The sequence below is a fragment of the Liolophura sinensis genome, chromosome 6 (assembly GCF_032854445.1).
Source record: "Liolophura sinensis isolate JHLJ2023 chromosome 6, CUHK_Ljap_v2, whole genome shotgun sequence".
In the NCBI taxonomy this organism is placed as follows: Eukaryota; Metazoa; Mollusca; class Polyplacophora; order Chitonida; family Chitonidae; genus Liolophura; species Liolophura sinensis.
The window spans coordinates 8,317,956-8,335,899 of NC_088300.1; the positions used below are offsets into that span (position 1 = coordinate 8,317,956).

A 17,944-nucleotide genomic window follows, 5' to 3' on the forward strand; every position below is an offset into this window, starting at 1 on the left:
TTTCCCTAAATCAGACGCACGCCTTTTTTCTTAGGCAAAGGCCTGATCAGGAAGTGCATGTATACATGTGAAAGACATTGATTTCAATGTAAAGCAAGCCAGCGCGAATAGGCCGGAAAGTTTACCACCAAGGCCCAGTAAAAACATGGATGTTTCTTTCCACTGATTCTCCTCCATACGAGTTAAATGCTTGTATTAGTCAACCTACACCAACCTATCTCCGACATGCATAAATTTAATGTTGAATTCTTGATAAATTGCTACAACGTTCTTTGTTCACCCGTGATTCTCCAGGCAAATGCGTCAACAATTGAGCTAAACGTCTATTTCAATTCTTTCAGGCAGACTTAAATAACACCTCAGTTGGCATTTCTAAGATACGGCAAATCGTCTCTAAAGCGATATAGCTCCTTCAGAGCTTCCGGTGCCCTGGTGAACCGCTGGACCCTCGCTTTTTTTGCTGGGACTTTTAAGTCATTGAAGGACGATTCAAGCTACATCCCTACGAGCCTGAAGCTAAGACTAAATGGTCAACATATACAGAATACTCATCCTGCTGTCGAATGCCAACTCATCTGCCTTAGTGCGGATGTGGGACCGTATATTATGCGTTATATACTATATTCATATACTATAATGCACAATTGGTCCGGCTCTGATGGACGCTTAAGTCAGGAGATAATCGTGAGGTTGGTCATGTAGACACCTGGTGATGAACATTCAGCATTGTTTACTTTACACGCCCGTCGTGTGGTTTCTTCTTTTCCTCAGTCCGACCGCCGTCATAGCTAGCCTATATGTTATAAAAATATAACTCTTGAGTACGACTTTTGTTCACCAATCATATAAATTAATTAATTATTCACCCTCAGACAGTTTCCACATTCTTTGATATATAGGTGTTTCATTTAGTAATATTTTATTTTGTAATTTAATATCAAATAAACAGGTCAATAAATTTCGTAGAAAACAGAACTGCGTGTCTTGAGGTAAGGTGTACCATGCACATACCCAGTAGACTAATATTGGAAGCATTCATATACTTGTGTGTGTCTTATCCGTTTGGTTATGCATTGACCTATATATATGCATGCATGCAGAAGTTCTGTAGCTAGAGCATCAATATTTACATGCGACTTTCTATGGCAACACTTCGTACAATACATACACAAACAAAGCACTCAAGGAAATTTAAATGCTTAACAAATCTTCCTGGAGAGAAATCTGTATGTAGCATAAGATAACATTTCAAGCATTCTGTATATATGTGCACGGTCACGTAGGCAACACTCGTCTGTATATATTTTCGGCGTACAAGTATGTTACAGCATACATACATACATACATACATACATGTTCATGTACGTAAGGAAGCCCCTATATAGATATTTATTTGTGTCACTTTGCATAACACTTGGTTAGATCAGCTGACTATGTGGCCTACCATATCCTAAAAGTAGTTTCACAAATAAATAAACCGCAGGCAAGATATATCTACTTCTCACGCTACCAGTAACAAAAACTAGTAAGTTACCGAGCCGATGCTGTCGTTCCGCAGTTAACCCTGGGCAGTACGGAAACGACCGAAGGCTGACATTCGGCTGAAGTCGGAACTGAGTTTCCGCGAGGTCACATTCGCTATGGCGGACGGTGTACGTGACAGCGATACAACTCAACGTAAACGTTTGTCAGTTGTGTGGGACCTTAGAAAATCTTCAGTTGTGTGGGGGATGCCGAAAGACATGGTATTGTAGTAAGGATCATCAAAAATCAGATTGGAAGGAGCACAAAAAAGCGTGTAAAAAGAAAACCGCGGCAGTAACAGAGGCAAGTGGCGTGAAAAGTTGGAAGCCGTCTGTCGGGGTGGTCAGTGTAAACAAGGCCGCATGTTGTAACCCAGCGTCACGTGACACGAGCGTAAGCTCAGGGGCACAGATAAACGGTCAGCAAAACCAAAACTCTGTCACAGAAAATTTGTCGGAGGGGAAGCTCAGAATCTTACATTCTCACCCCATGACGCTAAAGCATTGAATGCTAAAACAGTGGCCTCCGGCCCAGGAGAAACCATCGAGGAAAGCAATCTGAATGTAGGACTGGGTGTCGCCGGGCCCACATCACAACATGCCCATACCCCAAGGCCCCACGGACTCCGTACAAGCCACCCAGGCCTACCTGTCTGTTATCAAACACCGCAATAAGGCCATTTCTCAGTATGTGTTAAACTGTCTTAACAAACATGGCATCTGTGTTGTGGACACTTTGCTTGGGGAGGCCAAAGGGACGCAGATTTTACAAGAAGTAAAGTCTCTTCATGAAAGTGGTCGATTTAATAGGGGTCAGCTAGTGAGCACTTCATCTGGCCCAAGTCAGTCAACAAATATCCGTGGAGACATCATTACGTGGGTGGATGGAACTGAAGAAGGGTGCTCTGAGATAGGTTTTCTTGTGTCCTGTATGGATGCAATTATTCTAGGCTGTGGTGAAAGGCTGCAGAACTACAAAATAAATGGTTAGAACGAAGGTGAGTGGAGTGGTGTTGAACCCGCAGGTATGCGATAACCCTCTGTATAACTACGTTTCTAGTGTTCCGTCTACAGGGTTGCATTATGAGGACTGAATGAAAATATCATTTTCTGGAGGATTTCAGTGCCAGAGATTCAGTTAGAAAATGAGTGGCGGAGTTCAGTTGCCATGAGGTGGAAGGGAGTTTGAAATCCATGCCATTTTTGTGAGACAGGATTTTTAACTAGCACATTGAGCCCATCTAAATTGTTTCTCGGCATGCAAAACAAGCATAAAGTGACAGGTACTTTCCAGCAATCTGTAAACTCCTACTCACAAAATCACAAGATTTTGGAGAGAAATCGGTTATTGTGCTTTCAAGCAAATGGCCCCTTCTTTAAATCTCTAGAGTCTCTTGTTTAGATTGCAGTGGACAGCAAGGTCATTGGGATGTCAAGGTACATGTATTTTAGTGGACAAGTTCATACATTGGTTTCCTGTTGAAGGTTCCTGTCTCTGCAGCTCTGATTTCACAGTCATGAAAGTGTTTTCAGAGTATATAAGCATACATATGTTTTTTTGTTTGTATGACACACATGGTTGTTTCTTATTATTGACACACTCCTTGAAAGTGTTTCGATGATTTGCTACACACATCACCATAAATTAATGGTAAGGTTTATTGTCACAGTTGGTAGTTTTACTGGTCATCTTGTAAATAAGGCTTTCCTGCAATTCACAGGATTCTTGTGCTACGTGTATCTTGGAAGATGTTATACTTCGTCCTTTTTGATTGTCAGTGTGTGTAAGTAAGAACTACATGTATTGTTTGTTTATATACATGTTGCTACATGTACTTGTGCATTGTTTGAAACTGGCAATACTACATGTAGGCTCCGTACTTTGCCATTACATGTATTTTACTTGTCCATGAAGTGATGTTGCATTTGTAGGAAGAAAATCTACAGAAGAACTTCAGATGCTGTTGGAAGGTTACCTTGAAGGATTTATACTTTATTTTTTGTACATTTAGTACCCAGATGATTTCAGCATGTTCCAGGAAAATAGTTCTTAGCCATTGCCATAGTGATATGCAGACTATAGCAGGATTCTGAACATCCAGCTGCATCATGCCATTGCCAGGCCTGGCCTCATTCCTCCATGTATTGGCAGGTGGTGGGATTGGTGATTTGGGTTTGGCTTCAGCCGTTTTCAGATCTCCACCTATACAATGGCACAAGGACTGTTAGGATATACATGGTTGGAACTGGAAGATCACTTGGGTATATAGGCCTGATCATGGGTAGTGGCCAGCTGGCAAGATTTGGATGGTATTTATTCCCAGGTTTTACTTTCATGAGCTCAGGTACATGTAGGTTTTATTTCATTGAAATTAGTCAGTCCTTTGTTTTTGTACATCTTGTTCGTAAAGATATGTGTATTTCTATTTTATGCTTGTAATAAACCAAGTTTGTGTCTTGCCAAGCTGTCATTAATGATACTTGTAATAAGACATCTTCAAATCACATTTTATATACTTTTATGTAAAGTTTTATTGGTAATTTTTTATACATCCATAAGTCATAAAAAAAGCTACTTGTAATGTGTGATGAGGCAACTGTTACATCAAGGACGTTTTTGCACATGTGGCCGATAGGTCTGTTTCTAGCTGTGGTATATCTTCTGTGCACTACATGGGCATGTTGAGCTGTGCTTGGAGACATGTTCACCCCATAAGTTTGCTTATAAGTTTGTATTTGGAGACTTGGATTTTATGTTGACTGACCAGTTTAACAGACCTGAAGGGTTGACAGAACATGTGTGTAAATCATTCTACAACATTTAAATACATGTGCATGTACACACATGATCCTAAATATGATTTATGGAAATACACAGTTTGGGGACTTGTATGTAAATGTAAATGTACATGTACATTTACAGATACCTTGTGGGGTATGGTACATGTACTATTCAGATACACATATATAATATACAGCATATTGTGTCTGTTTGGGCCAATTCTACAAAGACATTTCAGACTTAAGTCAAAATTTAAGACGTCACAAAGCCTAGCTCTTGGTTTGGGAAAGTCAAAATTTTCACGCATTGGTCTTAAGATAACAATGATGAGGTGGTCAAAACTTGAAGGTACATGGCTTGAAAATAAGTTCTAAAATCATATTTTAAATTTTGACTTAAGTCAGAAGTGGATTTGTGGAATCGGCCCTAGTTGATGATTGCCCAGGTACAGAGTTGTCTACCCTGCTGTGTGGTAGCCATCTCCCCCCAGTATGCCCTATTCCCTTCCCTCTGGTAACCTCAGGCAGTGGTTGTACGTGTGTGAAGACAGGTGGACTCCCCCACACTAGTCTAGCTCGCACCTGTGAAATGCTCATAGTCCTACTCCTTTACTTAAAACACAAGACTTGATGCATGTTCACATATGTACATTAATATATGGTTACTTCTGTCTTTCTCACCCTGCATGAACATCTGTGCCCCGCTTTGGTTTCCTTGTGGTGAATTTTGGGATCTGTATCTGGAAAGGAATTTCATGCGTAGACGCGTAGACATGTATGAAAGACTGTTACTATTAAGCCAAATAGTTATATTAATATTCCAAACCAGCCCATGTGTACAGGCAAGAATCAGCAAGATTTTTTGTTAAGACATATTAGGGTTTCCAGAAAGGGGTCAGCTGTAAAGCTTTTTTTTTTAGCTAGAAATGAGTAACTAATTACAATTTAGTTGTAGTTGACCAAAATACATGCATATGTACACATCATGTATTTGTTTCCCCGAGCCCACCTTCTCTGCAATCTACACATGTATGTTCAGTTTATGTTGCTTGATGTGATCTGCAAGACTTTTATGGTAGAAATTTGATGATTCTTGATTTGTGAAATTTTAAACTACTGTTTCTCAAAGATCAAGGGATGGAGGTGTGTGCTTGACAAGTGATGCAACCATTTAGACTTGAGTTTGATAGTTTACGATTAACAAATTTACAAATGGTCTAGTCCATTTCTTGTCCTTTTGACATTGATTTGTATGCCAACCAGAAAATGTTGTTCCTGTTAGACTAGGTTGTTTTGTATATTTAAGGCAATGGATATGATCTTTGTCGCCTACCTTTTTGCACTAAAGACACATCTTCTGGTAGTTGTAACATGAAATGTTTTCAAGTATTTAAATGAGGCAATATGTAATAGACATAGAACACCCTATAGAAGGCCAATTATCTGAGTTTCCTCAAAGCTGAATTGAGAAGATATTCATTTTAGTGACATTTAGGTGTTTTAAGCAAATGCAACACAACAGCCATTTACCATGTACCCGGAGTGACATGATCAGTACATATTAGCCAGTCAGAATGTGTTTCATACATGCTCCTAATGCCTGCACTTTAAACCTCACTCTGCAACTGAATTATTACTCAATATACATGAATTTCTGTATAAGGATGATATGCATACAACCCTCATAAATAGCATAACTGCCATCGCCAGTGAATTTAGGTCAGCATTTTAAATGTCATACATGTAGATTTTCCTTTACATTGAAGAAGACTGGTACATGGCTGTCAGGTGCAATTGTTGCATGACACTCAAACTCAGTGTTGTAAGATTATCTTTCTTTTGTTGGAAATTGGCATCTTTAGTAGAGACCACAGTTGCAGATTTTGGTTATCACTCCTACCTCCCACCTTCGCCCACACAGACATGGTGTGCAGTGTTTGCATGTACATGTATCTGGGTTTCAGCTGACCATATCACCAACTTGTATCCTGTCAATAAAACTTTGGCCCTGTCATCTGCCTGACATTATTCATATCTGTCATACACATACAAATGTAGGAATCCTGTCAATAAAACTTTATCCCTGTCATCTGCATGACATTATTCATTCTGTCATCCACATGTAGGAAATAGAAAGGTGAGGAAATAAGACCTCTTCTGTATGAAAAAAGTAAGCTTCCAGCTTTCCAGTAAGAGTGTTGGTAGTGGTGGCATGATGACTACCTAGATATTCTAGAATATACTTGTTGAATTTGACGCTGGAGATGGGCACATGGCTGGTGGAGCAGGGATTTTGGCAGAAAAATATCGGCTTGTGCACAGGGCAACACCAGCAGTAACCAGCATTGTCTCAGCCATTGGTCGCTATGAATGAAGTCACATATGTATATATACAAGTAGCTGCTCAGTGAGGACTTGATTCAGTGATGAATAGTTGAGAGTGTTGGATGAAAGCCAGACTCTCCAGCAACTGACATCACGGATCGGCACATCCTAAAATATCAGATGTATAAACAGCTGTGTTAGGTCACCTCCCATTGTGTAAGATAGCAGTAGTTGTCTGATGACTAGAGACCTGTGCTGACTCCTCGTCTCGGAATAAGATGCAGATATAGATACACTTACCATTGCATGTGTATGTACTGAGTAGATGAAAGTCTTGACACTCAGTGTGTTCCGTTTTGTTAAGGTAAATAAATTGTATACTAGGGAGAGAGATCTTGACACCCAAGTGCTGTATCAGCAAAGGGACCCGCTCTGGTACATGTATGTGTGTGTTCTGATGTCTTGACACCCAAAATACTCGTATTTCACATATGAAAAAGAATGGGATGACTTGTACACGAAAATATGATGAAAAGACAGATATGTGCAGCAGGTCTCTTTTCATCATATTTTCTTTTACCAGAATGAAAGTGGATTCCATTTGCAGGTGCATCGACCAGAATGTAGTCCAAATCTATGACCATCAAACATTCGCTCACAGTGTATAGCAGTGAACAAATTGTGGGTATTCCATGGATGTTAGTTTAATGATCTATTGTACCAAATCTATGAACTTGATGGTGAATTTTTCATGAGCATCCAAACAGATTCTACCTGTTTTAGATTACTGGATTCATGAGGACAGTGTGATTCCTGGTTTTCTAATCATGGGTAAAACCCTGGGAAAAGAGATGTCTTCCCTCCCCAAGGGGGCAATCTCAGGATCATTTGGCTGAAGGGCCATTCCAGTTGGTGGTTGAGCAAATTTGACGGATGTTGCATATAAGTAAATAGACACTACAAACTTATATGTATATGCTTCTTACAGACACTTGCACTCGTACACATAATGTATGTTCAAACCTAAAAACATAAACGCAATATCTTCTGCGTTGGTGAAGCACTTGGCAATGTTTGTTTACATACAGGGTATATTGCGGATATTTTGTCTGCAGACAAACAAGTTATAATGGGGGACGACTGATAAACACGATAAGCTTGTGTACATGTAGGGCCTGCATGCACATGATTTACAACTAGTGGTCTGTCTTATTCGCAGTGTACATGATATGTACAAAACATATACTTGTTCCTGTTAAATAAGTACTTACCACCTCTATCTTTTGCTAAAACGGTACAAGGTACTATATTCTGTAAACATTTTCGACCTCTCAAGCACTTTTTCAGTGGAATTTATGCATACAATTAGTATGAAAATGATGCTAAAATGATTTGTCTGTGTCACTTAAGATGCAAGCTTCATGTAAGACTGCACAAATTATTTCTCTACACTCCATAGTTCTCTGTGAGAAATTAAGTATGATGTTAAACCCCAAGCACTCACTCACTCACCATAGAATTCTCTGAGAATGTTTCAAAATACATGTCACAGAGGCAGTTGAAGAGGTTAAAGAATAAAGGACGATTTCCACTGCAGGCCGTGCTGTAAAATCCTTGCAGCACACTGTAAGTCAAGCTGCATAGGTAACCATAGACAACAAAAGGACAAAGGATTGTACTGGCAAATGAATGGTTTAATATGAAGCCGCACGTCTTAGAAGCTAAGCTATCAAGCGTCGATCCACAAAATGATGAGGCGCCGCACTGGAACCCATCCACGCACAGTGGAAATGGCTATATACGTAACTAGTAGTGTTCTATTTTATGATGTTGCGTCCTGCAGCGGAAATAGGCCTTCATGGTAGGCACAACAGCTGAACCACCAATGTAAAATAAATAAATGTGCTGTTTTATGTTGTCAGAGCTAATCAGAAACAGTGTATCTTGAAAATGCTCGTGTTCAGTTCAGGGCTAACATACAATGACAAACATGTTGTTTTTCTCCCTAGGCCATGGTGGCATGTTACCCAGGCCGGGGAACCAGATATGTGCGACATGTGGACAACCCAAACCAAGATGGCCGTTGCATCACTTGTATATATTACCTCAATAAAAACTGGGATGTAAAGGTAAGAATCTTACCGTAAGATTGACCATTTCGTTATCTGATATTTATGACACTGACAAAGGCACTGCAGAGATAAGAACCTTAGTCCTGTGGGTAAATTCAGCCCAGGTAACAGGAACATAGCACATGTACGAAGTCAGTGCTTACTTTACCAAGGAAGTTGTGTGTGTAATTCTGGTAGCCATGTTTTGGATCATCCAAGTTGACAGGTTCTGAGGATAATCCTAGTTGCCATGGTCTCAGAATAATCTTAGTTGCAATGGTTTCAGGATAATCCTAGTTGCCATGGTCTGAGGTTAATCCTAGCTGCCATGGTTTCAGGATAATCCTAGTTGCCATGGTCTTAGGTTAATCCTAGTTGCCATGGTCTTAGGTTAATCCTAGCTGCCATGATCATGGGATAATCCAAGTTGCCATGGGGTCAGGATAATCCTAGCGACCATGGTCTCTTCATGGCCAGATTTCACAAGGGCCTATTCCTTCATTAATAAACTTGATGGAACCCTGTAACTGTACTAGGCTTTACAATGAAAATGTTAGACAAATAGAGTATGTGTATGTGAAAATGTAAGTAGAAAGATAACTGTCGAAATAATGTTTAAATTTTCACTCCAAACAGACAAAAAAATTACATGAATATTGACAATTTAGAGAGCCACTGTTACCTTTAATGTGTATTTTGTTACAGGCAAAAGGAGGGTTGTTACGAATCTTTCCAGATGGGTCAAGCAGCGTGGCAGAGATAGCACCAAAGTTTGATAGATTGTTATTTTTTTGGTCAGATCGACGAAATCCCCATGAGGTACATCCAGCACATGATGTGAGGTAAAATCTTCTTGTATTTTGTTCTCGTTTATTAACTGTATGTCTGTAATATGTGTTGGGCGACAGATGCTGCTCAGTGATATGGTGCGTGACTTCTAATCATGAGCTGATCATCAGCTGTGACCTAAGGCACGGAATTTGTAGATTTCATTGCTCTTATTTTCTGTTGGTCCAACAGTTTGTCAAGTTTATCGGATTGTATTTATGCTGATGCTTTTTCATTTGAAATGATTTAAAGTACATTTTTGCTAAGCCTATAGTACACCGCAAAACCAAATGAACGTGATAGGGAGGAAACAAAAACACAAAAAAACGGGACAGAATTTTGTAATTGTGTCTTTAGTCTTGTTTCTGTACAAAACATGTACTCTTCAGAATATTTCAAACTCGTGAGTACAGAATTGTAAACGCAATATTCTTTTATGTAGAGGTGATCAAAAGCATTGTCATGCTTATTAAAGCTAATGACATTGCATTTTATTTAGCTACACTTCTTTCATTAGGCCTGCAGGTGCCTCCCTTGATTTGGCAGCAGTTGGTCATTTCTTGTCTGCAGCATGGAAAAGAAAGATGCACCTGAAACAATGGAAAAGAAGTTGAACTACAAAAAGATTGATATTTCGTTGACTTAAATGAAGTAGATTTCAGAGAATCCCTCACCTGTCTTTCAGTCACACAGAAAGTAGTAATCGTTGTGTAGACCTCCATGTCAAAGTTATGGTCATCCCTTTTATTTTTCAAAGCATAGCCATGAAAGTTTAAGGTGCTGGCATTTATTAGGTGGTGAAAATTGTCACTGATCTACCAAAGTAGTTCCGGTTTTAGAGTCTGCTTCCGCAGTGTGTGTTGCTATTTCCGTTAGGTTTTCTTCTATTAGGGTGTGTAAACCCTACCTAGAGCATCATTATTATGAAGTTTGGTGCTTAATTCATGAAATACCAGTCAAATTATCATATTATGTTTTTTTTTTACTATAAAATGTTGATGTTGTCTGTTCTCACTTTTTTGCTGTTTATATAAAATGGTCGTATTTCCATTGGTTTGGCCAAGCTGTGATTAAAAAACTGTTCGTTACATGTAACGTTACTGAGTCGCTAAATTTGGGCCAGTTGAATTTTCTTTTTTGGGGAATATTTCTTTTTCATTAGACAAAAATTGCTGAACACAAACCACTGCACTGCTCTGATAACTGAAATTAGGTTCAATGTGACAGGGTTGCTCTCACCAAAGTCAGAAGAAAATTCATTTTATCTGCTATGTTACAGCGCATTCATCTTTTCATCATGAATGTACATGTAGGTGCTAAAAATCTAACAGTGGCATCGTTTAAAACCTAATGTTTTGCAGCTGATAGTCACAGATCTGTTGGACCTGCCGTTTAATGCCACTAGCCATTGTCACTCAGTACTGCTCGGTTCACCCACATTTGTGCGGCTAATACCTTGTAATCCTGCTGTTGCGCTGTTCTAGTTTCTTCTATGGATTTCATGTGACTAAAAGCCAGGTGAGGTACTTTGAAGAAAGAAAAAAAAAAGGGCTGTTTTCAAATGTGACACGAGTCCATCAATGATGCCACCATAACATCAGCACTTTGCCTATCTTAAAATGCAAGGACAACATGTGGAATTTTTGAGGCGCTGTTCAGTGACATGCACAATCTGGTAGCATTGTGATTGCTATGGATAAAAAAGACAAGGAGTTCCTGTCTTATTTAAATTATGTTGCTGCCCCATTTTAATGTCAAGTTGATTTCAGGGTGTGCTGTATATATAGTTTTATATTGCCTCTAAAGTCCTAAATCCTGTTTTAAAATTATTTGTATACCTCATCTACATGTAAATCAGAATGCTCTCTGTGTTTTAGGTACGCAATCACAGTCTGGTACTATGACGCCAAGGAAAGAGAAGAAGCTATCGCAAGGTTCAAAGGCCATGGTCAGTTTTGCATTGTTCCATGATACACAAAAAGTTGAATGCATTTAAACCAGCATGTTCTTCAAACATCTTCTTGTAGCAAGAAAATATTCCTGAGGCTACTATTTTGCTCATTGATGTAGAATGCTTATTGGGTGGTAATATTACACCAATTGGGCAGTTTTTATAACCTTGAGTTTAAAACATTTACATGAAGTTGAGCATTGACATTATTGATAATAGGGTAATACTGCCAGCAACCTGCAGATTGTTCTGTGTTTCCCTGGGGCTTCCTCCCACCATAATGCTGGTCGCTGTCGTCGTATAAGTGAGATTTTCTTGAGTATGGCATAAGACACGAAACAAATATAGTAAATAAAGGGTAATACTGCCAGCACCCTGCAGATGGTTGTGTGTTTCCCTGAGCCCCCGGTTTCCTCCCACCATAATGCTGGTCGCTGTTGTATAAGTGAAATTTTCCTGAGTACTGACCCACAACCTGCAGATGGTTGTGGGTTTCCCTTGGGCTCTGCTGGGTTTCCTCCCACCATAATGCTGGTTGCTGTTGCATAAGTGAAATTTTCCTGAGTACGGCATAAGACACCAATCAAATAAAGTAAATGAATGATAGGACAATACAGTATATGCTGAAAACAGTTGGTCTGATCAACATTCAGATGATGAAAGTTTAAGAACATTTTTGTCTAGACTGGATAATAGTTTGAAAATAACAAGTTTATTTTTGAAGGATACTTAAAAAGAGGTTTTGAAAACTAAAAAGACCATAATGGTAGATCAATGTCTGTCTCATCCTTCCCCATCAAACTGTCAGAATACAGATCCATACTCTTGTAATCAGACAGCTTAGTCATCACTGAAATTTTACCGTAATTCTGATTTTACATCACTTTAGGGTTTGTGAATTATTAACAGTGTGTTTAATATCTTTCAGATAAAATGTGGACTTACTTAATTCAGTCCTTATTAACATCAAACAGATGTATACTTGGACATACTCATCAGTCCTCTTGTCTTTTACAGATGACAGAAACCCCAAACGACAATCTTATCCACTGATAAACTAGTACCATTTGATTGGTGAGTGGAAGAGGAGTGGGTGTCGCTGTGTGATTTCTTCCAATCAACTGTTGGCTTTGTGTTGTTGATTCATTGGACAGCTGAGAAGTTGAACTGCCCTACATTCTATAGTTGAGGGCTGATTAACATTGGAGTGTTTTTCTAAGCTCGTTCAGTTATTTGCTTGTGTGGAAACAGCAACATTGTATCATTCCCCTGTCCACGTCAACTTCCGGTTTTGTATAATAATTGTTATTGTGAGAATGATGTGATAATTCTGGCGTGATATTCAGCCCTGTCAGATTCTGGATGTACATGTTCTCTAGGTAAACTGTTTGACTAGCTGTTCAAACACATCAGTTCTGTAATTAGCACATATGCAAATCTAGATGTACATGTAGAAATCAGCATTACCAAAGTCAACAACCTACCTTGAATAATAATGTTGCCCTGTGTTGTAATATTATGTGCATTGTACATTTTGAATGTTCCACGTTTAAGTTTAAAGAGTCTATTCTACATAAGTTAGGCCAGGTTTTGATGGAAATTCTACTGTAAAGTTGACCTTGCGAGGAGATTTCGCCACCAACCTATTCATGTCAGTGGTGATCAAGACAAAGTCTCAGAATGAATGAAGTTCAGCTAGTGCTATGTCTAATTAATGCCAACATCATGATAAATGCATTTTGTTTTATGAAATATTTTGTATTAATGACAAAAACCCCACACAGACTTTCATGATCTCCTATGCTTTTACTTAATAAGACTGAGGCAGGGATGGATTGTTTTAGATTTCAGTTTTGGCTTACTTGCTTGGCTCTAAATGCTGTTCTTTATTTTCCGCAAAATTTCTACGCATATGATTATGATGCTCTGAAGAAATGCAGGTGTAATGCTTACAAGTGTGCTTTGGAAAAGACCTCTCTTTGGGATCGTGAAGAGATCAAAGACTTTAGTTAAAATTTCATTCATTAAATTTTGTATGTTCCTTTCTGTTATTTTAGCTGAAATTTGTTGTTCATTATCTTACCCAGAATTTATGTTGTCAACCAAAATTTTAACCTTGTAACATAAGAAACAACAATTTTAATGTGATCTAAGCTCAGCTACACTTCATATACAGTTACATTTTACCTTGGCTTGTTATGCCCCCTTGCCAATCCAGTGGGTCATCTTGCTTTGCACTTCTCCATAGATGGATATGTGTGTTTGTATATTGCATTAGCATGTGAGCAAGATATGTGAAAACTAATTCAGTAAGACTGTTCAAATGGGGTACACAGTATATCAAATCTTCACATCCTCTTTTACACAAGTACGTTTGGCTTTAATCTGTTAGCCATGTCAGTATCCAGGTAAAGTAAGGAAACTTTGTGTCAGACCTTTATCCATGCTGTCTAAAAGACTATATGGTGAACATTTAGTGAACATACATGGTATGAAAAAGGTGGGTAGAAATGAGAGGAGATTGTAATGTGAGTTGCAGACAATGTAGGCATAGTTGTGCCATTCGTCTTGTTAACTATATCCGGTACAAAAATGGCCAGTATGACACAATATGTGAATTCTTGTACATTGAAAGTGAAACTTGGCCAACTTCAGCGTTAAAAATGTTTGCCAGTGTGAAAGATGTGATCATCTTTGAATGTGTCAAATGTAAACCATACAGACATATAAAACTATTGAAACCATTGTGAAAATACTAAAAATAATGTGGTTAATAAATGATAAGTGTGGCATTGTTTGCTGAAGATATTGTTTGATTGTCAGCATTGATAATAGTGTGTGGTTCCCCTCAGGTTTAGGCTAGCCCATGCTGTGCAGGGCTTGGTAGGAAGTACTGGGGTGTAAGCTCTCAGTGTGGAACAAGACCACACAGGAAGCACAAGAAGGCTGTAAAAGATTCATTTGTGGTTCATTCATTTTTCTGTGGACTACTGAAAATTAATCACTCCATTAGATTCAACTTCTCTGAAGGAACTACATACCCAGTGTAAATAGAGGTCAAGCCTCAGAGTACTTAAGTATAGGACACACTGTTCATTCATGGAGAACAGACCTGAGAGACAACAAACAATGAATATGAATACGACAGGGTTAGTAGTAAATATTCTTGAATAGAGAGTGACTTTAATACATGTAAATGCGGGTGCCATTATGAGTGTTCATATATATGGACAACCTCATCCTTTTGGTGGGTGGGGTGGGGGAATTCAGAAGGTATAGCTGTTGTAACACTATAGTATAGGCTTGCCTCGGGATTACAGATATTTTCTTCTCACATCATGATTGTTATCAAAATTCATTTTGTTTCAGTAGTTGAATTGATATTTAACTCAAGTTTTCAAAAGACAGGCATTGTTGTACAACTGGCCTGATTATTAGCCCTGTAGCATTAGGCTAACATACATGTAATCACCATGATGATTGTATAATGCTTACAGTACGTCTATGGGACTCATTTTTCAAAAGTGTATTAGAACTTAATGGAAATATTAACTTTAGGATGAGACTGGTATTAAGATCTATGCCCGGCTTCACTTAAATACAGCTTTGAACTGGCTTCTGGTCACTTTTATTAGTTTGTGCATGTGACTCTACAGTAGTCTGGTCCAAGGTTTGTGTGGTTTGTAATACACCTGTGTTGATACCTAACCAGTTTACATATACATGTAGTTAAGCTACATGTTATGAGCATGTCCTGTGTTCCTAGAGTCATGTTTTTTGTCTTTTGTCATCCTGTAGTAATGGCTTTTCGGTGTCTTTTGTGCTAGGAGTCCAGATTACAGAATTAATGCTTATCAGAGACTATTGATCTACAGCTGTAGTGGTGAAACAACTTAGGATAATAAAGCAGATCAAAGAAAAGCTTGTTGAAATGACAATATTTTGACACCAAATGAAGGGAGACAGAATTGGTTATGACAGGTTGCAGTGCGAGATAGGTAATAGTAGGTTCTGCTTCATATACAGTGTGTACATGTATTCAGAGGTTGTCATGTGTGCACTGAAGTGTGATAAAGACAAGAGCTTTATCTTAGGTTCTGATATACGCACTGCCAGCTCATCAATATAGTTTTTGTTTGCAGTGACTTCATAGTCAGGAAAATGAATGTAACATCCTCCTGTTTGTGAACTAGTGTTGAGAACTTCAGATAAATGAATTTACTTTTTCCTTGATTGATCCAAAATTAAAATTCTTTGTTTATACTTATGTGGAGAAGGTGTTTGGTTTTTGTTAAAATCAAATGTTATAATTTTATGCCACATAGGTAACCTCACAACTAAACCATGGCCAGATTTTCTTTAAGAAATATGATTAATGTGAGAGCTTTGAATGGCAACGATTTATGTAAACCAAAATTTGTGTTTAACCAAATGTTAAAAGTCATGATTTGTTGACTATCAATGTCTCTACCAGATATTCCGTAAATAAATATATATATATTATATATGTATACAAATATATATCCAGTAATATTTACCCAGTGTGCTGCTGCTGCCAAATATACATACTAGTGCTGAATGTTTGTCAATCATTGCTGTTTTGACATGCTGAAAATGACTTGTGAAATAGAGAATGATTAAACAAACAGCTTATTTTATGTTTTATTGAGTTCATCAACATTTTTTAACATTTTTTAAGTGCACAGTGTTAAGAGCCACTGCTGGTTAAGATGTTCGGTCAGATACTATTTGAAACGCTTATATACACTGAAACTTAACATGGTTTTCTTTATGTCACCATTGGGAATGGCGACATCGGCTATCACAGACTCGTGTGCAAATGAGTTGGTCACATTCCTAAGACAGGGGATCAACTGAAATTTAGTTCCAGGGGCCGGTTTCATGAAGTGTATTTAGTGTTAGCATCCCTTAGCTAAGTGCACTTCATATCCCTACAAGATACATGGTAGTTAAGGGCTTACTTAACTAAATGCCTTTCAGGAAACCAGTCCCTGGTCTCACCAATGCTGCAGGTTCAGTGAATGATAATTTCAGACTCATTTGTGATTTGTGTGGATAAGTTGATAAGTTGATCAAATGATATCTGAAAAGTGGATACGCTGAAAGGACACATGAATTCTATAAAACGAAGAGTATATAAGGAGGTATGAGGAAAGTGAAGAAAGGTAGGCCAAAAAAATATTTGTTTTTTATGCACACTTTGTCAATGCACGGAAATATATTTTGAAATGATGTCATCAATAGAAAATACTGGGAACATGAGAACGACCGTTTACAGACTGACTGCTGGGGCCGTACCAAATCTGTAGTTAAAAGCTATTTTTACACCACAAGAAGAGCTGAGAAGCTTTTTTGTACATATACACGTTACCCCACATCAGACATACAATCCCTAGTAAGAAATGAAGAACAAACCTGGTTTACTCTGTGTCCTACGATTTCTGGCTGAGTGAATGAATCCAGCTTTCACAGGCTCCTCTTGTGGATGAGTTGATCAGATTATAATGCCCAATACGCAGCTGTTTAAATGAGCCAAAGCAGCTTTCAGATCAGCTTAGAATATCCAATACCAGTATGTAGCTGTTTAAATAAGCCGAAGCAAGGTTTGCTCCTCTCACTACTGGTTGCTGGATGAATCTAGCATTCGCTAATACGGTTGGTAAGTTAGTCATGATGCTGTTGTCAACTGGAGGCATTGCCTGGACTCATTATAGTAAGTCAGGAACCTGTACTACATGTACACGAGGTGTAACTGTCGGACATTTGTATGTAGGTGTGAGATTTTACGTCATGATGATCAGTCATTAGGTGTGTGCACACATACTGTCTTCTTGTAGCAGGGCGAGTGCTGCTGCCACTGAAGTATAATGCTGAAGACACCACACACGACACCCCATGCAGTCAAATCATATTGACACCAGGCCAATCAATCTCATTTTCCCTGCTGAGCACCAAGCGACATAGCAACAAGTACCATTTTTAGTATGACTTGACCTGGGTATGATCGAACAGTCTCCCGACTTTGATACGAACGGACTAACGATTAGCCCACCATACGGGTCAACGGACATTTGTGGACAAGCTGGTCAGGCACCACAGTACATGAAGTGGAGCTGTCAGGCTGAAGCTCAGTGTGGAATAAACAGAAAGACACGGTAAACTGACACCAGGCCGACCAGCTTTTGCACTTTTCTCTCAATGATAACAGGTTCAGCACAGAATCAACCAGTGACACCTTCACAAGCTACTGTAAAGCTTCAACCTTTAAAGTACTTTTCTCGGTGGAATGTATGCATACAATTGTTATAAAAATGATGCCAAAAATTTGATGTGTCACTTAAATTGCAATCTTCATTATGAAACTGCAGCTTATTTCTCCACACCCTAATGTTCTCTCAGAATGT

At 38.7% G+C, this 17,944-nt stretch overlaps 1 protein-coding gene across 1 annotated transcript; it reads left to right on the forward strand.

The window, feature by feature from the left end:
* The first annotated feature begins 1,640 nt into the window (after window positions 1–1,640).
* Window positions 1,641–16,080, forward strand: LOC135466268 (prolyl hydroxylase EGLN3-like). The gene is given in 8 exon segments (XM_064743679.1): window positions 1,641–1,661; window positions 1,663–2,024; window positions 2,115–2,509; window positions 4,706–4,818; window positions 8,639–8,758; window positions 9,446–9,582; window positions 11,446–11,516; window positions 12,537–16,080. Coding segments are annotated over 8 exon segments (1,263 nt in total). The 3' UTR covers window positions 12,581–16,080.
* The last annotated feature ends 1,864 nt before the right edge of the window (window positions 16,081–17,944 follow it).